This window comes from Centroberyx affinis, unplaced genomic scaffold (assembly GCF_046629955.1).
Source record: "Centroberyx affinis isolate AG114_WGS23_722 - 3 ecotype Tasmania unplaced genomic scaffold, CSIRO-AGI_Caff_v1 ptg001109l_1, whole genome shotgun sequence".
NCBI classification, from domain to species: domain Eukaryota; kingdom Metazoa; phylum Chordata; class Actinopteri; order Beryciformes; family Berycidae; genus Centroberyx; species Centroberyx affinis.
In genome coordinates this window covers 13,971-39,218 of record NW_027279651.1, presented here as the reverse complement: position 1 = coordinate 39,218, position 25,248 = coordinate 13,971, and the positions used below count along the sequence as shown (strand labels likewise).

General features: G+C 41.6%; 1 protein-coding gene across 1 annotated transcript in view; it reads right to left on the bottom strand.

The window, feature by feature from the left end:
* Window positions 1-1,015: 1,015 nt before the first annotated feature.
* Window positions 1,016-25,248, bottom strand: part of rnf213a (ring finger protein 213a) — a 36,301-nt gene continuing 12,068 nt past the window's right edge. Inside the window, exons 22-67 of the mRNA XM_071523702.1 lie at window positions 24,942-25,159; window positions 24,715-24,852; window positions 24,419-24,583; window positions 22,733-24,005; window positions 22,444-22,625; window positions 22,172-22,327; window positions 18,469-22,077; window positions 18,201-18,325; window positions 16,960-17,073; window positions 16,757-16,881; window positions 16,541-16,663; window positions 16,357-16,421; window positions 15,908-16,061; window positions 15,680-15,821; window positions 15,338-15,529; window positions 15,076-15,206; window positions 14,806-14,963; window positions 14,479-14,688; window positions 14,079-14,266; window positions 13,829-13,949; window positions 13,620-13,720; window positions 13,361-13,543; window positions 11,805-11,971; window positions 11,619-11,721; window positions 11,404-11,518; window positions 10,847-11,054; window positions 10,530-10,726; window positions 10,315-10,437; window positions 10,052-10,162; window positions 9,008-9,250; window positions 8,845-8,920; window positions 8,390-8,424; window positions 8,193-8,293; window positions 7,947-8,103; window positions 7,588-7,762; window positions 7,183-7,277; window positions 6,825-7,076; window positions 5,745-5,877; window positions 5,313-5,396; window positions 5,025-5,205; window positions 4,035-4,236; window positions 3,864-3,941; window positions 3,533-3,730; window positions 3,145-3,234; window positions 2,767-2,945; window positions 1,016-2,055 (exon numbers count right to left, since the gene is read on the bottom strand). Of these exons, the coding sequence (XP_071379803.1) occupies window positions 1,902-2,055; window positions 2,767-2,945; window positions 3,145-3,234; window positions 3,533-3,730; window positions 3,864-3,941; window positions 4,035-4,236; window positions 5,025-5,205; window positions 5,313-5,396; window positions 5,745-5,877; window positions 6,825-7,076; window positions 7,183-7,277; window positions 7,588-7,762; window positions 7,947-8,103; window positions 8,193-8,293; window positions 8,390-8,424; window positions 8,845-8,920; window positions 9,008-9,250; window positions 10,052-10,162; window positions 10,315-10,437; window positions 10,530-10,726; window positions 10,847-11,054; window positions 11,404-11,518; window positions 11,619-11,721; window positions 11,805-11,971; window positions 13,361-13,543; window positions 13,620-13,720; window positions 13,829-13,949; window positions 14,079-14,266; window positions 14,479-14,688; window positions 14,806-14,963; window positions 15,076-15,206; window positions 15,338-15,529; window positions 15,680-15,821; window positions 15,908-16,061; window positions 16,357-16,421; window positions 16,541-16,663; window positions 16,757-16,881; window positions 16,960-17,073; window positions 18,201-18,325; window positions 18,469-22,077; window positions 22,172-22,327; window positions 22,444-22,625; window positions 22,733-24,005; window positions 24,419-24,583; window positions 24,715-24,852; window positions 24,942-25,159 (11,330 nt within the window). The 3' untranslated portion in view covers window positions 1,016-1,901. The remainder of the gene's footprint in view (window positions 2,056-2,766; window positions 2,946-3,144; window positions 3,235-3,532; window positions 3,731-3,863; window positions 3,942-4,034; window positions 4,237-5,024; window positions 5,206-5,312; window positions 5,397-5,744; window positions 5,878-6,824; window positions 7,077-7,182; window positions 7,278-7,587; window positions 7,763-7,946; window positions 8,104-8,192; window positions 8,294-8,389; window positions 8,425-8,844; window positions 8,921-9,007; window positions 9,251-10,051; window positions 10,163-10,314; window positions 10,438-10,529; window positions 10,727-10,846; window positions 11,055-11,403; window positions 11,519-11,618; window positions 11,722-11,804; window positions 11,972-13,360; window positions 13,544-13,619; window positions 13,721-13,828; window positions 13,950-14,078; window positions 14,267-14,478; window positions 14,689-14,805; window positions 14,964-15,075; window positions 15,207-15,337; window positions 15,530-15,679; window positions 15,822-15,907; window positions 16,062-16,356; window positions 16,422-16,540; window positions 16,664-16,756; window positions 16,882-16,959; window positions 17,074-18,200; window positions 18,326-18,468; window positions 22,078-22,171; window positions 22,328-22,443; window positions 22,626-22,732; window positions 24,006-24,418; window positions 24,584-24,714; window positions 24,853-24,941; window positions 25,160-25,248) is intronic.

Sequence of the window (25,248 nt, the reverse complement as noted above, 5' to 3'; positions counted from 1 at the left end):
TAGTTTCTGGATTCATGTTTAGCTAAAGCTACTATTAAAAACTATAGGCTATATGTATTCAGAAAAGCTCATGGTGTATTTTTCACATAAGCAACTGGCCTGATCTATCAAGACAGATCAATCAACATGCCTACAACAACAGCAATAGATTCTGCAATAAAATGTACATGAGTAGCCCATATAATCATCCCTTTAGTGTGCTTATGATACAAATTATCAGCCAGCAATGGACATTTTTATAACATCACGAATCATGAATGTCACATCATATTGGATTTTGATTAGTTAATCAATAATCACTACTCTATCAAAACTCTACATTTTTGACTGCTTTTGGATTTACATGGTAGGCTACAACACTGCGCTATGTTACAGCTCGTTAGCTTGTGTTATGTTAACTTAGCTAACTTAAGTTACAAGTGAAAACATATCTAGCCATGGATGATGAGTCAAAACTAACAACTGTAATAACAATATTCATAATATGTACTATCATATCTTACCTTAGATTAAATGCTTGCTGCAAAGGTGAGATACTGGGTAGCCACTGATTGTTTTGATGGAAATATAACGTTAGTGTTACTTCCATACTGATCTCCTAACAGCTAAGCTAGCCAACGGTCACGTCTCTCTTTTGGGGGGTACAGATAACGTTTTTCGCCGTTATTACAACCGACTGCACAACATTTGACAGGCGTGACAGGTAAACGACCAACCACAATGGCAACAGCCGGTTTCCACCACAAAACACACACAGCTGTTGGTACATTTTTTTTTAAAAAAATTGGAAAGCGACTTCCTATATGCTACAGAGACAGCGCCATCTACTGACCACTTGAGGCAACTGCCACAGATATAACGTTAAGCGTATCAGCATCCAAAATGAATGGAAGTCTATGAACATTGTCCCCCAAAAAGTTCCTCCTTATGGAAAAACCAAGTGGCGAGCTTAATAAAAGAATTAAGTCACAATTGAGGCAATAATTGACAACTGAGGCAGTAACTGAAAGAGGTACTTATTATATTTTTGTTCATCTTATTTCACTCATACAGATGAAATGGAAAAAACACAAAAAACAAACTGGAAATATTCTGGTCCAAACATAGGAATGCAAAAAACGGTGTTTAACACAATGTGCTTTATATTCTCTAAGACACTGAATTTAAAAAGTGGAAGAAAGGCAATCGGCAGCTTTCATATATGAGATGCCAGATATACAATAAATTCTTAAAAGGTTATAAGTGACAAAACAGCTTTCGAATTAAGCAAAGTCTAAAGGGTGATTAAACTGTTTCTTGACTGTTAAGTGATTGAGATTAATTTGATTTTCAGTCCCCAGAGTTAATTATGGGGACATGCCTATTTTTGTACATGTCTAGTTTTGTACCTGAGTCTAAGACAAAATTCTGACAGAACTCTGCCTTTTCTCTGCTGCCACCCTGGGGCAGAGAAATTCACATTACAATAAAGTGCAAGCAGAAAGACTTTCAGCAGTAAGGAAACACTGTGCACACAGTGTTAATTGCCTAGAAAAATAGAAAATTATGCAAAACAAGAACAGATAATTCTTTCAATTTCAAGAAAAAAACAAATGAGGTTGCATTGTGCCCTCTACAGAAATTAAAGTTCACTTCTTTATACAGGGAAGTTGTAAATGTGAATTGTACATGTGTAATTATGCTGTGGCACTCTGAAGCTTAATGTCAGTGCTCTTCAAAAAGGCACATCTCACATGCATAAATGTGTAAAATATCCAATATATGACTTATCCATAACACTGCAAGTAGATTTGTATTCATCAACATGATTGTAAACATTATCTGAGGCCTCTGAATGATATCAAATAAAAAAAAAAAGGCAGGAAAAAAATAAACTCCTCTCCATCTCTGACTCAACCTGATTATCTCTGACTGCGCTCCTGCTTGAAGGCTACAATGAACTTCCAGGCCTCGATGTACTGGGACAGGTAGATCTCCTCTGGGAAGAGCTCCTCCACATCAGCGGGGATGTCCAGGTCTTTGCGCTCCATGTAAGACACCAGCGTGTCTTTCAAGCTTTAAGAGACAAACCATACACTTTAAGTCTGATCTCAGATTGTTATTGGCATGGCATGTCAACACACACACACACACACTCGCCACTTTTTTGCTTTCCTTGTTTTAAAGCTGAATTGTAAATGTCCGGTTGTTGCCTTGTAAAGCACTTTGTAACTCTGACAGACAGCACTTTAGATATACATTTGATTGGATGGCATGATTAACATAGCCAGATGTGGCGTGTTGAATGGTACAAGAACATGTTTTACTTTTGTCAAGATGTAACTACTGATGTCAAATGCAACTAAGATGTCAAATACAGGGTTCTTGCACATTTCCCATTTCAAAATTACAGACTTCTTCCAGACTTTAAATTCCACAAATATATCAAATATATTTCTTACAAAACTCCCAAAACACTTTTTTGTCTGTAGCTCTCAGAAAACTTGCAATTTGCCGTGGCCTGAAATTTTGTGCCATCTCAGCCGACCAATCATTACTCTTTATCATTTTTTTTTTTTTCTGGCATATAAAAGTATACAGCCTAAGTAGAACACATGTCTGGGAATATATATTTTCTCCATACTTTTAATCACTATTTTCTCACAATTTCCATACATTTTCAGACATGCAAATTAAGAAAATCCTTTTCCATACTTTTTAAGACTTCCCAAACCTGCGCAAGAACCCTGCGAGTAACAGCTATCAGGTCTCGGCTCATTCTCTTACCCCCAGTCGTGCCTGTAGGTGTCAGGTGCGTGTGGGTTCTTAAGGACTAGCAGCAGGAACTCGTGCATCTCCAGCAGGAAGGTGTCAGCGCTACTCTTAGAAAAGAAGCCAGTCAGCAGCCTGCGCTCCTCCTCGCCCAGGGCCTGCTTGTACTCCTCCGAGATTCCCACAAACGGATCCTGATGAACACAAGGAACGCAGGGAAGATGTTAAGTGTTGCACTTTTATAAAGCAATGGTATCTAAACTGGCCATATCCAACCCTATAATGATCTGACATTAAAATCATACAGCTTTACTACTATCCCTACTACTACTACTACAACCGTTATTACCACCTCTCCCTCCATATTATACTCATATTGTTGTGTTGCCTTACCCTCTTTAGGCGCAGCATGTTTTCTGATTTGAGTGAGGCCAGGAGCTGCCACAGTGACACACAGTGCTTTAGACTGCACATGCTCAGGGCCTGTGGGCAAGACAGACAGACATTTTATCTCATGTCACACACAAATTAAAAACACCCATACACAACAAGACCTTGTTTGTTTAAATCCAATACTCAGGGTTAGTGAAAAATGAGGTGTTTTTGTCTGTCTCTCTTGTATGTCTGTCAGTGTGGGAATATTCGGCAAATCATTTTAATACAGAGTAACAAAACTGTCAAGGCTAGCCGCTGTACTCAAGCCAAAGGAGCCCAAGTGCAAGAGGCGAAGATAACCAGCGCGTTTGTGTGCGGAACGGCGGCAGTCTCAGATAAAATTGACCTTGAGGATATGTGGAGCCATCTGGTTTCCCATCTGCAGCACCTCCTCCAGGTAGCTGGCCAGCTGCATGTCAGGCTCTCCCCCGGTCATGGCAAGGAAGCCCAGGGCCACTTCCACCGTGGACAGGGCCTCACACACCTCGCTGTAGGACTGCAGCTCCCCAGCCAGGGCAAACAGCGTCAGAGTCTGAAGAGGCTCCTGTTGGCACGCAAACACAGGTCGCACACGGTCATGGGGGAACATAAGCAGCAGCACGCTTCAAATGCTGTGGGAAATCAATGGTTTGTGGATACAGCCAGTGGGCTATTGATTGTGTGATATCACAACTTACTTGCTTAACTTTCCCCTTGACATCCTTGAGAATAATCTCATAGTTGCGGTCATGCCTGTTCACCAGTGTTGGAATGCCCTGAGGTGAGGAGACGGGGGGATGAGGAATACAGAATCTTAACAATCACACAAGCAAATAGGAGTGATTTCTTCTTGCTTTTCATTCACTCACATTAAGGGTGATGAGAGGTTTGCCCAGTAGGAAGCGGGTGAGGATCTGCCGCTGGATCTTGGGCAGGTCGTACTCATGCAAGGTCTCCTGGCCTCTCTCTATGCTGTACTGGGTGTTGGACAGGACCAGGGGCATCAGGTCCCTGTCCAGCTCATACCGAATCACATGCAGGTCAGTCAGATCTGCAGGGCTCACTTTGTAGCTGAGGGAGGGAAAAACACAACAGTCAACCCAGCGGTGGAAAGAGTACTGGAATGTCTCACTCAAGTACTGTTACTTTGGTGACATTTTACTTAAGTATACGTAAAAGTAGTGGTTTAAAAATCGTCTGCGTAAAAAGTAGCTCATTTAAAATATACTGTGTGTAATGTGTAGAGCAAAAGTTAGAGTTGCTTTTTTGAAAATAGAGTGCTGTTAGATGTGATCTTTCCCATGCAGTTCTTAAAGGACAAGACGACAGAGCTCAACCTTGATTCATTAAATTGGAAAATTTGGAAAATACAAAATAAAGTGCACAAACATAGTAATGCCAGATTACTTTACTTCTGACTGACTGTTCACTGCAAAGGGCTCCACAATTTGTCCATTTACCTCGGTCTAGTTTCTGTTGCTTATGGAGAGCCACAACATTTGTACTCTGTAATGAATGTGATTTAAAACATAGCCAAAAACAATACTACAACACTAAGTCAAAGTAAAATTGCTGTCATTAAAAAAATACTCAAAAAAGTGCACAAACAAGCTACTCAATTACAGTAACTTCAGTAAATGTAAATAGTTACTTTGTCTTACCCACTATCCAGCTATAACTTGACAATTGAAATGTTATCAATATCCCATTCAATCATAGGAACATAGCTGACATACAAATGTGGAATGCATTTGAGTGAGACTTTCACACTAACCCAACATTCTTTTACAAATGTTCACCACAGTGTGCTTCAAGCCAAACATGTACAAGTGAGTAAAATGTGACATCAGCGCCCCCACCTGGTCTCCTCTCCAGTGTGCTTCTCCACACAGTAGACCAGCTCGTTGTGCAGGGCGATGAGGTAGCTGACCAGGGCCGTGGAGCAGAGGCCCGGGCCTTGTCGCCGTGGCAGGAGCACCTTGAAGTCGCTGGTGAGGTCCAGGTCCTCCCGGCAGAACTCAGCTGGGATCTTGATCTCACCTGAACGACAACATTTTAAGCCAAGGATGTTTAGGATGTTGGGTTTGCATAGGCCAGAGTAATTATAATCATGTTAAGTGTGATGGATGGTTTGTGTTTGTATTTACCATTGGTTGCCAGAGACACCCGGAGCTGATTCCAGGTGGTCAGGAAGATTTTGATGAACCTCTCATACCAGGCCTTCAGAGAAACTAGGTATGAACATAGAAACCAACCATTTAATCCAAACTGTGCATAATTTAGCTCCAGAGACAAGACTTGCAATGCATTTAACACGTTTAGACTGAGATACAGTTGTGCAGATCAGTGGTTCTCAACTAATGTGTGGAAGAGATTTTGCTCTTTTAAGAAAATTGATGACAAAATTATCACACATAACAATTTTCTCCCTCCGAGTTAGAACAATTCACTAATTGGCCAACAGGTCTTTATATTTTGCCAGTATTATGACATTTGGCATTAGGGACTCTCGTGCAAGTGAGCCACGCCACTGAAAAAATTGAGAACCGCTGGTGTAGATAATTAGTTATTTCCAGTACCTGCTTTCTGACTGTGGAGGAACTCAGCAATGGTGCCAAAGCTCAGGTCAGTGATGTTTTGGAACTTCTTAACCAGATCTCTCTGGAGTGTGAGGATGTCAGGAAGGAACTTCACCAACCGGAACTCTGCTTCCTGATACAAGTAACAACCAGTAGTCGTGTTCATGAATAATCAGTGATCAATTGCTCTTTGTAAATAACAGCGTTGACAAAGCTTGTGAAATTCAAAACAACACAACAATTAATAAATATTGCTGTGTAATTGAGCTGGTCCAGCAGTATATCAAGTTTCCATGCATCTGTATTTTTTTTTTTATAGTTCAGGCGCATTTTTCTGACTGGCTTAAGACTTTAATTCCAAAAGGCCTAAAGTTTCTGGGCATTGTGGGCAGACTTATAAAAAGCAGAAGCAAGGCAAACAAACACAACATTTTTAGTCGCTGCGGAAACTGCAGTGCATGACCCTGATGGGTAGTTTTTCCAAAACAAAGTCAAGTGGGATGTGGACATTAATGGTTAAGAGGCAGATCTCCTTGTGCATTTCACTGGACTCCACTATAATTTCATCATGCAAACAAGGGCAGGGCATGGGCTCATAGGCTTTTTTTTTTTTTAAATAATCAACTTTAATTTGCTTTAGTTTACTTAATCATAGCAATGGCAATACATGCTGTCATTATGTATTTCCATGCGTCTTCTTTAAAGTGAAGACTATGAGGTAGAATCAAAAAGTATGTCTTCTATATTTAACTCAATAACATGTTCGTTAACTAAATTAATCTCTTGCTACATTGCAGTCGACTGAATGTATGAATTGATTTTCTTGCAAATGTTGTCTTGCTTTCTTTTTAGTGAGAGTGCACACAGGCAGGATAGGCTAAAAATTGCTCCCCAAAACATTGCCATAGACAAGGCACAGTGTGCACACAGGTGCCAGACAGATTATGACACATTCATTTGAAAATAGCTTCACAAAACTACCATAAGCAGGACGCAGGTTATGTCGGGTATTGAGAAATGCCAGCATTGTTTTGTTTTCTTTTGAAAATGTACCGGTGAGTTTGGTCACTTTTTTCTTACCCTATGCAGAAATCTCCAGAGCACAGGCAGGGTGTCTTTGCCATCATTCTGCCCCACAATGTGGGTGAGGCTCAGCAGAGACACTTTCTCTCTGCAGCTCCACACTGCTGAACCATGGATCAGAGAGTCTTGGGGAAGTGAGGCCAAGAAGAGACGAGGATCCCCGAACATGAGCTTGATGATGGGATTGGCAGAAACGCGCGAGTCACCCCGGATGAATGTGTTCACTTCCTTTAGCTGTCTGTCTAAATGCTGAGGAGGAGAAGATGACAGGAGAAAATACATGTTATCATATGCAGATCTCTTAAAACAGGCACAATCAGAGATGGAACAAATACATAGCCGGATGCATTTTTACCTTCAGCTGAGGTGTGATGATGGTGTTGCTTACTACCATCTCCCATCCATTTCTGGCCTCTTTGGTGGAGAGCAGATTGTCATAAGGAGCAGGCCCTGAGAGAAAAGGCAAAGTATATTGTGTTCAACAGTGGAACTCAAGGTAACGCTGTGGACCTAGGTGTGCCCCAACATTTTTGGCAAGGAGGGACAAAATGTAAACTAGCTGGCAGGCCTCAAACAAAAAAACATAATAATTTCAAAGTGTCTCAAGTAATTAAGTTACCATATAAACCTGGACCATTTGGAAAGCTAGAAATAACATTGTGCAGGGCAAACTTGATCCATGAGCCCTAATAACACACCATTATAACTTCCCCCATTACACATAAACCACTTCAAGTTTGAAAATGAAGTTGTTCCTTACATTGTTGGGACTGGTGGGGTTCCAGGAGGCTGCTGATGAGCAGGTGAACAGCGTTGACCGTGTCGTCTGTCCCCTTGCCCAGTGACCTGGTCAGATGCTCCATGTCCTTCAGCAGGTGAGCGAGCAGGAACGCTCCTGGATCATGGACCGGAGGCTTGATGATGGCAGAGATGGGCTAGAAACACAGACACTTTCGATGACTAACAAGTCTCAGACCCATTTGATGCAAATACCAGGATATCAACATCAATCCATCACTGCAATGGTGGGCTGCGTATTAAAGACACTCCAAGTAATTGACCACTGATCGCCGTTCTCTGACAGTCCAATATGGCTATTTTGTCGTAAGCGCAAGCTACCTGTGTGTGGTTGCTGACCCCGAGCAGCATGGCCATGTGGGTGAGCATGCGGACAATGTTGAAGGGCACAGGAGAAATGTTCTTGGTGTCCAGCATGTCTGGATTGTCCCTGCGACTAGGGTCACCGAGGATGTGGCCAGTCTGGGTGCGGTCGCCCCTGTGGGAAGGCAACGAAAAAGTTAAAAACACATTTACAAATTCAAAACAAATTTTCTTCCTGAATCACTGATTTAAAGACCCGCTTACTGCAACTGAACAACATGAAATCCTTGGACAGGTCTGTGGTTGGTTCCTCCGATCGCAATACCACAGTCCAAACAACGGCTTTGCTCCATGGGCTGGCCGCACTGGAGAAGCAAGAAAAGCAAATGAGAATATAAAAAAGATAGACTATGAAGAAAGGCATGTTACAGTATTAAAGACTCATTGCGAACTTTACATACCTCACCAATGGTGCATGGGTGACCATTTGGACAATCTATAGGGAGTGTAAAAGAATTAATTGATTATGTTTGGCGGTGGATAATATCTCCAACTGGTATACTTGAATTTGAGAGTTTGATAAGGTTATGAATTCAAAGGTTATGCCCCTTGACACTGTGAACTTGACCATGTGAAAACGCACTACCTCTTGACAACTGGTAACTTTCCTCACAATCTAAATCTTTACTACTTTCTTATTAATTTCATTTTTAAGGTTATAGTTTTTTTCCTTGTTTTTTTTGTCCTTTCCCACTTATCTTTCCTTTCTTTATCCTATAGCAAAAAATGCATATATGAAAAAAGTGCCTGAACAGTAAGAACTGTAAAACCTAATAATATAATTGACTTCTGAATAACACAATCAAGTATTAAAAAATAATAATTTTAGGGTTTGATTCTCTTGTCTGTTACTTACGGTACCACTGCACCGGTCCCAGAGCTTGATGAGCCACTGCCAACATGTCTTCTGGCATGGTGGGTAAGAAAGCTCTCTGTACCAACAAATGTAAAAATGTTCAATTCACTTAAAGAAGGGGAGGCCTAGTTCCAACATTGAAAGCGGATGACAGTGTACATACTTGCATGTTGGCAGGTGTCAGTGCCAGTTGCTGCAGGGGAGCCAGGATCCCCTGGTTCCCACAGAGCAAGACAGCTGCCAGGTGAACCGTTAGCTCCACTAGCACACACTGGGCACCAGAGGCCCCAGGCCGAACAGCCAGTGGCCCCAGTCGGTTGGCCACCAGGGCCTGGGCAAAGGCCTTCACCTCTGGACTGCCAAGGACGCTGGAAGCCTGGATGTAGGCCACCAGGGCTTGCAATTGCTGTAGGTAAAAAGGAGCATAAAAAATAAGACAGATGCAGCAAGTTTTCTTTGGTCCGAATCAGAGACCAGAGAAACCAGAGAGGAAAAGTTAACTTTTTTTGCATTGTTGTATTTGATTCGTTTAAGTTTACACTGCCCAATTACAAGTGAACCAGGGCTTGTAAAAAAAAGTTACATTCAGACTCACAAGTAGTTTCTTTATCGGACAGAGTTTTGGTAACCTGTCATCCCGCAAGGTAAGAGATTTCGAGTAGTGTGTGTGTGTGTGTGTGTGTGTGGGGGGGGGGGGGGTACTAAAAACAAACTAAATTCCAGCCCCTGTAAATTTAGCTAAGCATGATAGACTTGTCTACCCTCATTGCGGTAATTTACCTTTTCTGGTGGTCATACAAGTTAAGAACACACAAAGAAATAGCTAAATATGAGCATCAGTAAAGACAGTATATTTTGTTATACTCGGTTTTCCAAGCATAAGTAACTGCTGGCTATTAGATGTCCAACATCCTTCTTCTTATACCCATAAAACGACGCGTTTTGGGGTCGTTTCTTCTAGTTTGTTCAGATAATGTTCTCACTCCTAACAAACCGCAGTTTGCTTGGATGAGGATGGAGATCTGCTTTTTGAGGCAGTTTTCGATGTGGTTATTTGGTGCGCACTCAAGTTCAAATGGTATTGTTCTTACCTGCCCAAAAGAACCAAACTAAAGGAGTAAACAACAGACCGCCACAAAGATGCTTGGTGTGAAAAGCCCTTAGATTATATGAGAATAGATCATTAGGTATTGGTATAAGGATCTACCTCAGGCTTGGGATGGAAGTTAGCATTGGCTGCTCTGTGGAGAGTGGTGACTTCTCTGAACAATGCCAGGAGCAGGTAAACTGCTGTCCTCTGTGGCAAGCACTTACACCCCTACAGACAGAGAACAAATAAGAGTTTATAAACTGAAAACAGGATTCCCACATGTTGATGTGCATCCAAAACTAAAACATGCACACAAAAGCAATGTCATGTGATCATAAATTGATCAGTAAGTAATAATGAAAAATGTGGTGCAACATTACCTTGCAAGTCTCGTCCAGTCCGTCCACTTTGCCCTCCATCATTGCCTTTGCCACAGCATCTCTGATAGTCTTGTAGGCTTCTCCACACACAAGATACTGGTCTATGGGGCTGCCTTCTTGACTCTTGAGGTAACGTGTAATGAAAGTATAGGTGTTAAAATTAAACCAGAATATTTGATAAATGCAAGCATTACACATTACACATTACATAGTACCTGTTGCAGAACTTCTTCAGGGAAGAGCCACACCACTTCTTTCACTTTGAGGAGTTTCTGGACAAACTCTACTCCATGCTGGCTGCAGATCTTGCGGATCAGGTAGACACGATACCAGTTGTTCCTGCTGCGCCTACACAGGTCCACCACACTGGAGAGGAAGGCTGTGGTTCTGCTTTGACCACCCTCCTGGGCTCCTGGTATAGGATTAATATGAAAGTACAATGATATTTCTGTGAAATGAGTCCTGAGATAATGTGTTTGGTATTAAGGACGTAGTATATGTGAGAAACACATATAAGATCAAGATCACACACCTGCAGCAGACAGTTTTTCCACGAGCAGGCCAGCAGCCATATCCAGGTCCATACGCACCCTGGCCACCTGCTGCAGGTACTCTACAGTGGCTATGTGAGCAGAGACAGCGTCTGACTGCAGATAGTCATGCAGGAAGGCTCTTTCATCCTGCAGACATGCCTGCTGCTCTGCTGCGGTTCGGAACTGCAACCGCTCAAACATGGAATCCTAGATAAATGAAACGGTGGCAAAAGTGAATTCACACTATGAAATCACTATGTAAGATGCTACAATATACATGTGTGACTAGACTAGAAAAAAAGTAAAGATGCTGGTTGCACTCAGATGAAGGTGATTTGTAACGCAGGTGCAAGAATCAAAATATTGTAAACTAGAAAAATTCTGCACACTGCAAGTAAACGGTTCTTTAGTTCAGAAAAACAAATTTATTGCATAAGTGCTCAACTTAAAAGTGCAAGTGAAAAAACTGTATATACAAAAGAACTAGACTAGACTAACATTAGACAGAATAAATGAAAAGCATTATTGGAAACACAGAGTTTGCATTCGTGCGTACCTCCAGGCAGTTAATGTACAACGAGTAGAGTTCAGTTTTGTCGGTCTCCTCCAAGATGTTGCTCTGCTCAACCGCCGTCAGGTGCTGCTGCAGGTATCCTTTAACATCATCGAAGCTTAAAAAAACAATGGTATTTAAACAACATTGACAGACACCTGTATGTTGGAAATGTTGGAAGCCCTACATATGAGCAATGCACAGCCCTAGTTCCTCACCTGTATTTCAGCAGGAGTTTGAGCACTACAGAGCGCACCACTGGATTTTTATCCATCGATTCATCAAACGGAGAGAGCGCCTTTGTCAGAATTTGGCGATTAACTGGCAAAAAAGAAACAATATTAAGAGCCAACCAACCAACAGATACAAACACACCAGTGGTCAGGGTTAGGAGAAAGTCCTACCTCTGAGAATGGGAACAGGGCCGGCCTCCATCATGAGGAAGGACAGCAAATGTAGAATGACGGCTGGACAGGGGGGGGAGTTGTCCTTGAAGCACACAGTAGACACCAGGTCTATGAAGAAAGCGTTGCACTGCTTCCTGAACTGAGCGTGCTGGTTGATAAGAACCCTACATGAAACAATGGTGACAACATAGTTAAGCAGGCTTTCCCTCATAGCAATGTTCACACAGGCTACATTCACACTGCATGAAGTCAGTCAGGTCTTACGTGGATTGAGATGTTTGAGCTGTTCCTAATGAAACATGGATGATTCAGTGTGTGCATTGAGGATTATAGGCATGTCTTTGCTTGCACGCAGGTTTGTTCAAAACCATGGCTTCTTTCCCATTGTTATGGTGGAAAATTGTACTATGGACCTTTCTGCTTTTCATGTATTTCTGCTGATGTTTTGCCTTTAAATACTGCACACCTCAATGATCCTAGCCCTATCCACGTTCAAAAGCTGGATGCACATTGAAATTATTTCTTGGCACCCTCTGTGTGCTCTGGTGGTGCCATCTACTGTGATGATCCCTTAAAAAGATTCAACTGACTTGTGTGTGAGGTAAAGCAATTTATGAGTGTGGAAACAAGAAACAACAAAATGACTTATTTAAACATTTAGTTAATTTGCTTCAATTTTGTGACTCAACAATTCATATTCGAATTGTTGTCTTTGGCATTTATTTGCATGTAGATTTCTTGTATTACTCCAGCAAACTGATGGTAGCAATAGACATATTGCAGGATTTTGAGTATGGAAAAAAGGAAAAATGGGCTTAAGTCAGTACTGCCGTATTTACATATTCACCACCTCAAGTGCACATCTTGCACACATCTTGCAGGAGGCCACGAATACAGGATAAGTCCAGGTTTGGAATAGGCCCAGTGGGGCGCACATGTAAGAAACAACTTACTATGAGCACCACCACTGCGTGGCACTTTGGTCAAGGCCTGAATCGGGCCCTATGCCCTAAAATAACAGCTGTTCAAGTAAATGTTTGTTTTAGATTGTGCAGTGAGGCAGTAAGCTGGTGTTCAAACCAGGGATACTACCATGCCAAACGTGTCATAGAGTTACATGCAATTGCATGTAGTGTGTATAGTGTGAGTAGTATCCCATTCCAAACCCGGCCCAGGTGTTTCTTGTCAATATAGTTCATAAAAACAAAGCTTGTTTCACAAACCTAGTGATAATCAAATGAGAGTCAGCTAATGTGGCAGTAATGTGGCCTCATTAATTTATAGTTAATAGAATAAGAAACTTGAGCTTGCCAAATGATAATGTTGATAAAAATGATATCACACATAACTGAAAAAAAAGTCCATCATCAACTGATTGGACTGATGAGAGGAATAAAGAACATTTCACCCCCTCCAAAAGAAGGAAAGAATATCAATGGCATTCATTTCTCTCCTCAATTTAGCTGTTATATGTGCTTTTACTGAGTAATGAAACAAATTATTAAAAGCATGTTTTTATTCTCATGCAGTGAGAATGTCCTCTTATGTCCTACCTTATGTCCTCTGAAGGACCCATGGGGAAGTCGTCTGGAACCGGCTGCATGCAGAGGGGACAGTACATCTGCCCAGGGGCCAACCACTGTTTGATGCAGGCCACACAGTAGATGTGTTCACACGGCAGGCAGAGGGGATCTTGGGGGTCTCCCATACACACAGGACACAGCTGGTGACCAAACCTAGATGATACATGCATTAGAGGGTAATTCAGTACAGGCAAAATACAGGACAAGAGAGATGAGGATGAATCTGTACCTGAAGATGCGTTCAACTGCTCCGTCTTTGCAGGTTTTGAGTAAACCAATCACTGCCTCAAATGACTGCTGAGTTTTGAGGTCTGAATTCTTTTCCAGAATCTTGATGGAAGAGCAAAGGTAATACATGTTATTGTGGAAGCAGTTTTAAGGTCATTCACTGAATTAATCTCATGAAAGATAAGTCTTGCATGATCAGACCACACCAACCTGGCCAAGCCCTCGTGTGTGCTCTAAAACTAAAGGTGTCAGCTTCTTCTCCACCTCCTCGATGCCCAACAGCATGTGCTCCACAAACAGAGAGAGGGAAAAGATCCGGTTCCATCCAGTCCTAAACAAAACCGCAAAATAAAGAAATGGCCACCAAACTCAATACAACTAAAGTAGTATCTAAAAAAGCTCAGCATGTACAACTGTCCAACTAGAACAATTTGAAAATCTTTGATTAAGCTGGACTTACTGGACTCTATAGACCATTGTCTTGCTCCTCTCTCCATAGCGTCTCACACTGTCTTCAGAGCAGATCAGCTCGATGGCAACCTGGAGCTTTTTGACCTGCCTGAGCCATGCCTGCCGATGGGCATCGGTGTTCAGGACCTTGGGCTCTAGGTGCTCCACACACGCAAAAGCGGCATACACATCTAGCACCTTGGAGGCAGGGGAATATGATCACTACACCTCAAAGCCAAGTCAAATGGCAACAAAAAGCATTAAATAAAACATGCTCCTAGCCTAACATAAATAAATGTAATATAAATATCATTCTGAAATAAGCATTCTGAAATGAAAATCCTGTCTGAAATGACATGGAACAAACAAAAAGCATTTTAAATACTGTAATAGATATTTTTGAGACTCACCAGCTCTTCCCCATCTCTGGCGTGAGTATTCCTCAAGAGGGCCTGGGTCACCTGGGGCTCGATGCAGATCATTCTGGAGAGGTTCTGCAGTCGGTTCTTGAACTCGTGGTAAGCAGCATGGACCCACGGAAGAGATGTCACCTCTTTATCCGTGGCATTGTTGCGCAATCGCAGCTCATTGACACAGCAGTTCAAAGCAGCACACAAGAGCTAGAGAAGCAGACAATATGCAAGTGTATACTGTAAGCACATACCATCTCACAAACAGGGCTTTAAAACACACGGTCCAAAAGGATCATAGATAAAGCCTGTAAATAAATAAACAACCTGAAGATCTTCCTGACAAGACACATTCATCGTCATGGAGATAAAATCCTGTAGGTAGCGGTAGAAAAACTCAGTCTGCATCTCCAGGTCTGCTTTTGCAATGTATCGGCCCAGTGGTGTCCTCCAAAAGAACTCATCAAACTGGCTTTGAGTGTGACCTATCAACAGACACATGGGGTCATTGTATAAGTGAAAAACATGACAAAAACACAGTAGTGACATATTACTTAAATACCTATCCACAAAAACTCTTGTGTTTCAGGCTGTTACCTTCATGTAGAAGGGCATGAACCCAAAGTTCTTCCAGGTAGTCCTTGATCCTCCAACTGAAAGGCATGCTGCAGCCAACGTTCCTGTCTGGGGAAAAGTAGTTCTGCACAAGGATGGTCCTCGTCTCAGAGCTGTGATAGAGAACAAGATATAGAGACAATAATAAAAACACAAAGTATACAAAAGTATGCAGAGTGCAAATTAGTATAAGTTACGCGAAAATGGCAACCTTTATTCAAATTACATCACTAACAATACTTACTTGCGGTCCAGTGTCATGTATGGGACATCCAACAGTTTATCATTGCCAAAGATGTCCAACCACAGCTTCTTAACAGCTTCACCACAGTTGCTATCTAGCAGGATGTTCAAATTTTGGTCACGGTCAATGACTGAGACCAGCTGCGCCAAGAAGGGGATGACCACAGCCTGGACACGCTTCCACAGGGTCTGCCTGTTATGACCCCAAAATCGATTAAAATGGCTGTTCAATAAATAGGCACATAAATGGCTCCTTGGCTTCAAAACATACAGCTTGTATTAAACCCTTCATTGCTGTAGTGCAGATATGGAAAATTGTGTATTAGTGGAAACTAATCCTCACCTGAATGTTCCTCCTTCCTGCAAAGCATCAATGTTGGAGGCCTCCTTAATGACCCAGTTGCTTTTGATGGATGAAAAGGTGTTTCCATCATGAGTCACCAACAAGGAGTGAAGGTGCCTCTTCACAGTTTGCAGAAATTCAGCTAATAAGAAACATAAAACAGATAACCTGGTGAGTGTTGTAACTTGGAACAAAGAAGAACTGAAAATAATTCAGAGTTGCTACTACCTTTTATTTCGTCATTGTCACTGAGGAGCATCAGTAGGATCTCCACTCTTCTGGTACTGCGGAAGCCACTTTCCACCTGGTCCCTCAGCATGCCTACAGCGCTCTGCACACAGCTCCGCACTAGCGCTGTGGTGTCCACAACATTATCCCAGCCCTGCAGCAGGAGGACAGGCAGGTCAAAACCCAATAACACAAGTAACCCAGAACAAAAGATGCACACAACGAGTCACTGCTGTCAGACAAAAATGCCTATCTGCAAAAAAAGTAGGTTTTGTGCGGGAAGAAGAAAAGAATACCTATTTGCTAAGTGATGGCCATGTATTTCTGAAATTATACAATGGGTTTTCAAACAGGCTTAATGGGCCCAACGGTCATGAATCTCACTCTACAGATTTATAACCATGTAGATTATAAATGAGTGAGGACAAATTAGAGGACTGATTACTCACAGTTTGGTCTTCAAGCTCTGCTTCATGTTGCTCATTCTCAGTGTACATGTCATCTACCTCCATGGCTGTACATAAAGAAATTTTGTAATTCAGTGCCGCAAAAGATTTTTACTGAAAATATATTTTATCAAAGACAACAAAGACGCAATTATCAACCACTGCCAAATAATTATCAATCAATTACCTTCAGGCTGACTCCTCTTTTCTTCAAACAGTTGACTGATTGTCATGTTTCGCAAGGCTTTGATGTCTGAAACAATATCTTTTGACCTTCTGAGGTCATCGATATGAACTGATCTCCAGGGGCCTGTAAAGGTTAAAATGTCTCGGGTTATCATTCTCAAATCTTGTTAAAACAATGTGATAGTAAATGTAAATTCACAAGTTCTGTCCACCTCACCTCCATGAAACCCAACATAGGAAGACCCTCCTTCCATTCTTGGCAGTTTGGTGATAAAGTAGACAAACACCTTGCTTTCCATGTTCTCCGGTCTTATCTTGTTGATTTCATTTATGGATGAATACCTAACAATGAACAGCAAAACTCAGTATGGCAAAACCACATCATTGCACATACTTATTAGACAGAAAATATTGACCTACTTTGCAGATGCAATAAGATTGGCGCTATGAGAAGCTTCATCAAAATCACACTGAATGATCAGGATCTTGTTGCAGGGGGCATTGCTGCTTCCATTTCCAGTTGTGAGGAAACTCCTAGAAGACAACAGTGATTTGATTATGTCAGATTGAGATAATAAAATTCAAAGCAAAATCAATGGAATATACAGTAATTTACAGTGAACTAATTTACTGTTGTTAGGTTCTGTAACCTACAATTAATCATTAACCTCAAATTAAATTAAGGACAGAGTAACGTGTAATAAATAAAGCTAAGGAAACATATTAGGTAAATAACTTGATCCTTTACTAGTAATTACAGATTTGTTTAAAAAAACATGGTAGAAACTACATTTTCCCTTTAGAATTAATTCCAGTTTTGTGTGTATAACATTCCAGGACAATGCTTACATGTAATGATATTTGGATTGCATGATACAAAATAGGAAATGCTTCAAATTCCAAGTAGGCCTGGCGTTCATATAAATTACACTTTCATTAGCAGTAAATTTCAATGTAAATACACCATGGCTTCAAAATTGTAAATTGCAGTAGCATTATCCTAAACTAATTTATTGCAGTTACAGATCTACTGACATGATAATTACTAGTAAAATGAATTGAAGATTGTACTAAACTCTAATTAACCTTAATTATTGAATACTTTTCTCACCTTACCGTTTCCTCATAGACAAATATAATAACAATGCATTGTATTTGTACTGCACTTTTCATTCACAGTGAATCTCGAAGTGCTACAGAGTTAAAAACAAAAAAAATATAAAAAACAAAAACGAAGAAAATGATCGCTAACAAGAGTTAACATGAAAAAGTCTTAAATAAACCAATACAGAACTTTGCATATCTGAATAATATTATGACACTAAATAAGTGATCCTTTATGTTTCCTTACAGTATGGTTTCAGAAAAATAAAATGGTAAAAGATTTATTATTGATTCATTCAGGCGTATTGCCTTCTGACGCAAAGTATCCACTTGTTATTGTCTCAAGTTTCTTTACAAGTAAACAAATCAGTAATTGCTAGTAAACAATCAAGTTATTTACTATAATATCTGTTTTCATAGCTTTATTTATTGCACATTACTAGCAAAATACTTGTACTCTGTAATGTGAGAATACTGGTAAATTTCAGGTTAATGAGCTGTAACAATGGCAAATTAGCACCCTGTACATTGATACGTTACCCAATATATCAACAAACCTGATCTTCTTGAGGAAGGAGTTTTCTGTGTCAAACTGCTGGAGCGAGAGAAGCTCTACATTATGCAAGACCTGCTCCAGTGGTTCCAAGTCAGATGCGGTCAGAAGTCTGGAGAATGTTGTCACCTATGGATTAAAATTAGAATTAATAAAGACTTGGTGAACGACTGCAGTGTATTTCTGAGATTGGCAATAACTTTGAATAACAATAAAATTGTTTTTGTATTGTTTTAAGTTGTATAATAAATGTATAATTGTATAAAAAATACCTCTGTGAAGGAAGACCAGCAATGGAGATCCTGATTTGTGTGAGCAAGTATGAAGTCAGCCAAACAACTGTTATTCTGCTCTTCGAAGTAGACCCTAGAGAGATATTCACTCTCCACTTTGGGAAGGGCTGTGCAGTCCAGACGCACCACTGAGTCAGGTGTAGCACAGTTGAGCAGTATGAGTTTAGCCTCATCAAGTACTCTCCTGTCAGGATCTGAGATTTCCATATTCTCCTTTTGCTTTTCTATGACTTGAAGAACCACAGAAGCACATGTGTCTGAGTGGTAGCCAATAAAGGCATCTGGTGGTAGGTACTTGTACGTCTGAGGCACCACTGCATGTTGACCGCTGAGAGACACAAACTGTGCAACCCACCTTTCCAACTCATCCACAAGTCTCTTCTGCTCAGTTTTAAGGACAGTGTGGATGTCCAAGTAATGTTTCTCCAGCCTGTTGATGAGAGGTATTGGGAATTGTTTGTAGACCACTTCTTTTTCCTCAATGACAATTAGCCGGAACTCTTCGTGCACCCTGCATTTGACACGATGGGTTCCCAGTCCAAGGTCCACATATTTTTGTCCTCCCAGGCAGACATAGTATTGGTTGAGAGCATCATAGAGACTTTCGTAAAGGTTCTGCAAGTTTAGAAGCACAACAGTTTGACCCGTTTCCATGCAGATCTTCACTCTGTTGATGTTGCGGCATATTTGGGTATACTCTTGGTCTTTGGGGAAGCTGGAGCCAAAGATTATTTCAGGCTGACCAATTTCTGAGAAGAACGTTTGTTGCAGGATCTGCAGGGCTGCATAGTTTTTTGTTAGAACCAGCAAGTACCGGCACTCTTCTTCCTGTCCGATAGCCAAAATGTTTTGTCTCACAAATTCAATGGCACTGATGCTCTCCAGGTTGGGTGTAATCTGCAGCCTTTTGGTGAAGACAGTAACTGCATTCACATCATCCCTGCCACTGAAATTTCTCAACACTGCCTCCACAATCTTCTCTGCACTGGGCTTCTGTTGAGAAGCCTTAGCCATTGCAAAAATCATCTTAACCAAGCTGTAATAGTCACGTAGGCCAAAAAATCCTTTTCCTTGTTTACGGCAGATGGCCAAGTAGGCCCTGGCAAAGGGTTGGAAGAAATCCCTGACCTTCTCCAAAACCATTGCATCAGATGAGCATATGCCTTTAGCACTCTCAATGAGTTCTTTCTGATCAGGGTCACCACGGGAGACGAAGATGCCTCTGTTCATCTTTGCAGGGTCTAAAGCCCAGTTGGAGATGCCAATGAATCCAACCTTTTTGTGTGGTAGTGGCTCATCATCAATGCATCCCTCTTCTAGCAGTGGATGGAGGGTTTTCAGTGGCATTTTGGGGGAGTCCTCAGCCAACCCAATCTCATCTAGGACCACAACGGATATGTACTCATCCAGGTTCTTTCCTTCCTGGAAGCGACCACATTGCTTGAATGTGTTAATGATGCCTTCTGGTGTTGAATGAGGGCTACACTGGAAAGACACTAAATGGATCTGTTTAAGTCTTTTGTAGAGGTCAGAGTGAGCCGCTTGGCCCTGCATTGCATCCGCCACCAGAGTTTTAGACAGAGATTTTGAACTTCCAGGTTTTCCAACCAAGAAGAGGGGGATTCTAAGCTCAATGCAGAGCACCATCATGAAGACATTCTCTTTGAGTGCACTGTTCCTTGCAATAGTTTCCCCCAACGGCACACCGCTCAAAAGTAGATCCTGCATGAGTGAGATTTCCTGCATCACTCTCACTGGGCTGTACCCGTCCGGTAAGCTTCTGCTGATTTTCTGCCTATATTTGTCTTTGTCTTCTAGGCAAGCATGGTAGCACACTCCTATGGCCATAACTAGGGACCATAGCACAGGGTCTCTAACCTCTGAATATCTCTGGTGTCTTTCATTCTTCTCAGCATTTTGATTTTTCTCAAACTCTTCAAGCTCTTCAAAAAGCATCACATGGTTCTCATAGAACCACACAAAAGCCTGCATGCAGCGTTCCACATCCCTCAGGCTGACAAAGCTGCATTCATCTTTTCTTGTCCGCATATACCTCTGTGAGGCTGAAAGCACATCTGTGATCAACTTGACGTTACTTGCATCAATTTCCTTGACCTCAACTACTCTCTGCACAATCTGCTGGATGTATATTTTCTCTGTGTGATCATTCAACTGTCCAAAGTCCCACACCAGAGGAATCATGCTTGGTGGCAATGCCTGAACTCTGTACACTAACTGGCGGAGAGGGATGGACCCAAGCTTTTCATCTGTCTCTTCAGCTCGAACTCTGTACCCAAGGCCTGCAGATTCTAACCTCTGAATCATTTCATCTGTGTGCTTTCGGTAAGGGTTGCATGCTGCTATAATCTGCAATCCACATTGGGGTGTCAAACTTTCTCCCTTGAATGTCTTGTCACAGAGGACCTCCTTAATACTGCTGATGGCCTCTGTGGTGTTTGCCTCATCAAAGAAGAGAACAGAGTCAAATCCATAGTCTTGTTTGTTGGTAAAAGCAATGGCTTCTGCATCTCTGACTTTGGTGTAAATCATATCTGAAGTTGTTCCTCCATGGACTTTGACCAGTTTCATGTTCTCAGTGGCCACTCCACTCCTCCGCAGTTCACAAAGGAATTTGATGAGCCTAGTCTTACCACACCCTGTCTCTCCCATGATAATGACAGGGATGCCACACCTGAACCGCATATGGATTGCCAACATCTTCAATATGTTGTCAGTGGTAAGCTCATATGTTTCATCGGGGTCAAGAGGCCACTGGATTCCAAGAACGTTGCAGATACGTTCTATTTTCTCCCCTCTGGGAAGCTTATCAAAGTCAATGTTGAAAGGGACTCTCTGTAGCTTCAGGCCTTCGTACAGCGCCCTTGTCATGATGTTTCTTTTTATCACCCTTCCAGAAGTGGGATCAATGGCATCTACAAAGTTCTGTTCATTAGGCTGAAGATGAAAACCAATGAAGGTCATGGACACATGATCGTCATTAAAGAAGATGTATGGATGCGGTTCTGATTCCCATCTCTTCCTAATCAGAAAAGGGGCCAAGTCTTCATCCCGGACACCAGTCAGGTCCACCTGCAGCCTCCCAGGACTCTGGTCAGAGATGCTGAGTGATGGAGTGGCAAAGTCCTTCGCCATCAGAATCATGAAGTCTACCACAAAGGTCTTGAATCCAGTTAGAGTGTCCCCAGTGAAAGTAACATCACAAAAAACAGATGTCTCACAGTCTTTCAGCTGAAGGTTTAGGAACCATGCAAAATTTCTCAATTCTGCCCAGGATGGGTCCATCATGCCACAGTACATGAGAAGCATCTGTAGACATTCCACATGTGACCCTTCAACACCAAGGCATATGAAGGTGTCAAGTTCTCCCTGGTTATGGAACCGTGTGAGATACTGGTATGGTCTTTGGAAAGCTTCGCTCCTGAATTCTTGATTATCCATCAGTGGGTCTTCAGGGTTCACAATGGTGGGATCTTCTTGCTTCCTCATCTCTAGCATTAACACCTCTTTAGGTGGTCGGCAGAAAATGTTTGGGAACACATCTATGAATGAGCTGTTCACAGTTTGAGCCTATGAAGAAAACAGAGATTGAAACACAATCTAAGATTAGTAAATGTTTAGAATTAAATTATGAATGAAATTTCAGCACTTGTTAAACTGTTACCTGCTGTGAAGCAGTTCTGGGCGGATTCACAGTTGATTGTAAAATCTCAATGACATACAGCTGCTTGTTGCTGCACTTCCACATCTTTCCCTCAGAGTCCATCAGATAACGCAGAATCAGCAGTTTGAAAAGAAATTCATGGAGGCCTTTCTGCACCTTTTCAATAGGATGAACATGAAACAGATACTTAATACACTGAGACCAGACAGAATGTGTATAGATATGTCAATTACAACAAGCCAAACATTACTTTGCATGAGACTCATTATTACCGATGATGTGACATCAAAATGGAAAATTGTGAGTTCTTTCTTCTTGGGGCTGTTGAACAGAGACTGCAGGATGACATTCTCATCAACATTTGGCTCAATCAAGCGAATGCATTTCAGCATTGAGGGCTTTTTGGTTGAGTGCTTCAGTTTTTCATAAAGCCTCTTTGTGTAGAGAGATTTACCTGAAATGTTGAAAATAATAGTAATTATGCCAGGTAGCAACAAGCTTAGCAGTGAAGTATTAACCCCCACTGCAGGTAATAATTTGAAACAAGCAGCTTATACGCACCAACACCAGCTCTTTTGGATGACACAACTCCAATGCACAGTCTGTCTTTGAATGCAGCTGCAGCACTGCACTGATCTGCTGGGACAGTGTAGTGTCTCTGGAGGTACCTCTGGATCCCAGCCAATGGCTCCTTGGGGACCATGTGCAATCTGTACTGGCTGAAGGCGGAGGGAAGGTAGGCATGTTCTCTGTTTGAGCTGCAGATGATAACAAGTCTGTAGTCTTTTCTGCTCTGCATTTTCATTCGTTGAAAAAAGCTCTCAACTTTGGAGCTCACGTCGTAGGTCAGCAGATCTCCATACAGTAGAGAGTAGATCTTCTGTCCTCTGTAGCCCACATTGAGGCAGCGTCTGAGGAACAGCTCCACCTGCTCATAGGGTGTTGAGGAGTTGCACAGGAGGACTTCGTCATATGTTGGCAGTACCTCATGTTCGCTGCTCATGTAAATGGAGATGCAAGATGTCAAGACCTCATCATGTGGGCAAACAATAAGGTTTGGATTTCCAATGGCCAAGCCTTTAGGCAGCTCCCTTTTTATGCACTTCTCCTTGTTCCCTTCAGAAATGTCTTCCTCACTCTCATCTTCTTTGTTGGCCAGTATTTCCAACAGTCGTCCAAGGCTTTTTGTATCAAGAATGTGCGGAAGAAAATTCTTCATGTCTTTCATATAAGCATTCCATATCAAATCAAATTTTCGGGAACCATTTGCTTGTTCCACAAGGCTTGGCAGAGGATCCAACTCTCCTGTGAAATCTGGGCCTTCCTCCGCAGTTCCTGGCAGTACAACAAAAGTCTGAAATTCAATGTCCTCGTTTTGTTCTTGCTGTTTGGTGAGAATTTCATACTGGAGTGCATGCCAGACCTTCCTCAAATCTGAGGCTGTACAGTTTGGCTTGACAAAGGAGAGCATCATGAGAACTTGGTCCTCCACATTGGTCACATTTTGCTGAGTCAGCTTACTGCAAAGGTAGACAATCTGTTCTGCTGTATAGTAGTTCAGATAGTAATGTTGGGATCTCTGTTTGTCCACAAAATCCATCCAGTAGTCCAGGCACTTCTCCATTTTCCTACAAAGTTCAGGAAGCTGCTCCTCTATGTTGCCCTCCACAATGATAACACTGAGCACACTGCCCAGGTTGAAGTCCATCATAATGCTGGGTTCTTGGCTGCTTAAACTGCAGTTGATCTGGGCTTCCCAGTATCTGAACAGAGGATTCCCAGCTGTGTACAGGGCTATGAATGCCTCGGATAGTCTTTGAACATTAGCAAAAACCTGAGGAAAATAAATGCAAACTAACAGTCAGTCACAACTGTATGCATATTATTTTTGTCCAAAATTTAAGTACAGTGTATTTTGTTAGAAATAAAAAGACAATGCATTACTAGCTGTATCTCTAAAATATACAAGCTTGCTCTAGTACAAGGTATTACGCATTTCAAACTATAAAACAAATTAAAATCTTAAATAATTAACTTTTGATTTTAAATAGATTCCATTATTACTTTAGAACTATAGTATATATCCTATAAAATGAAAATAAAATGCTCAGTCATTTATTTATTAAAGAGTTTGTTCTATTTCATTTAATCATAAGTATAATAAATTAATAATGAATAAATACATTCATATGGTAAGCAAATGTCATAACTATGCTAATTACACCAAAAGAAAACACTTAGATATACCTCAGCAAAGTGATCCACCTCATTCTGCCCCTGATCCCCTTTCCCAGACATGAGCATGAGTTTGTTCTGGAGCTCCCGCAGGTCCTCCAGGGAATAGCAGCGCATCTCCAGGCCCTCATCATGCTCCTCTGGAATTTGTAGCTTCAACGCTGTGTCAAGACTCAGCTGGATTGAAAAACAGAAACACTTTAAAACTTACATTTTGAAGGGACCTTTAATGCCATTGCATTCTAAGTGAAAAACATATTGCATGGCAGTAGGAATTCAATGATAATATCTTTGATTTTCTTATTTACCTTTTTTACATTCTGTGCACTTATCAGGTAGATGCCTTTGTTGTTGATGGCTGATGCTAAGGAGAGAGACGACAGCTCCACTGACCCATGACTGTCCTTCACAGTCTTAAGCCATTCCAGATGGCGTGCAGTGTCACGCTGGAACAGAAGAAACATACTCAATTGTGTTGTGAAGTAATCAAGATTTAAGTATTTGCAGTAGTACAGTATTGAAGGTCTCCTCTCACCAGTTTTTTTGGTAGATTGTTGTCATTCTCCAAAGCTCTCCAGAGCTTTTTCAGGACCTCCTTGAAGGCCAGAAAACCTGAGTCCGGTTTGAGCTCATAAAGCACTGATGAGTAGCCAAGGACAGCATCATGGAAGCAAGCGACGCGATCCACATCCAGGTCATTCTCTCCAGCAGAGATGGAGGCCAGGTCAACAAACACCTTCAGCTCATTGATATCTGAAATGAAATATGAACCTTTTAAATATGTCTGAATGCACATTAAAATAATTGTTATTGCAATTAGTGTAGATCATTTTAATTCGTAC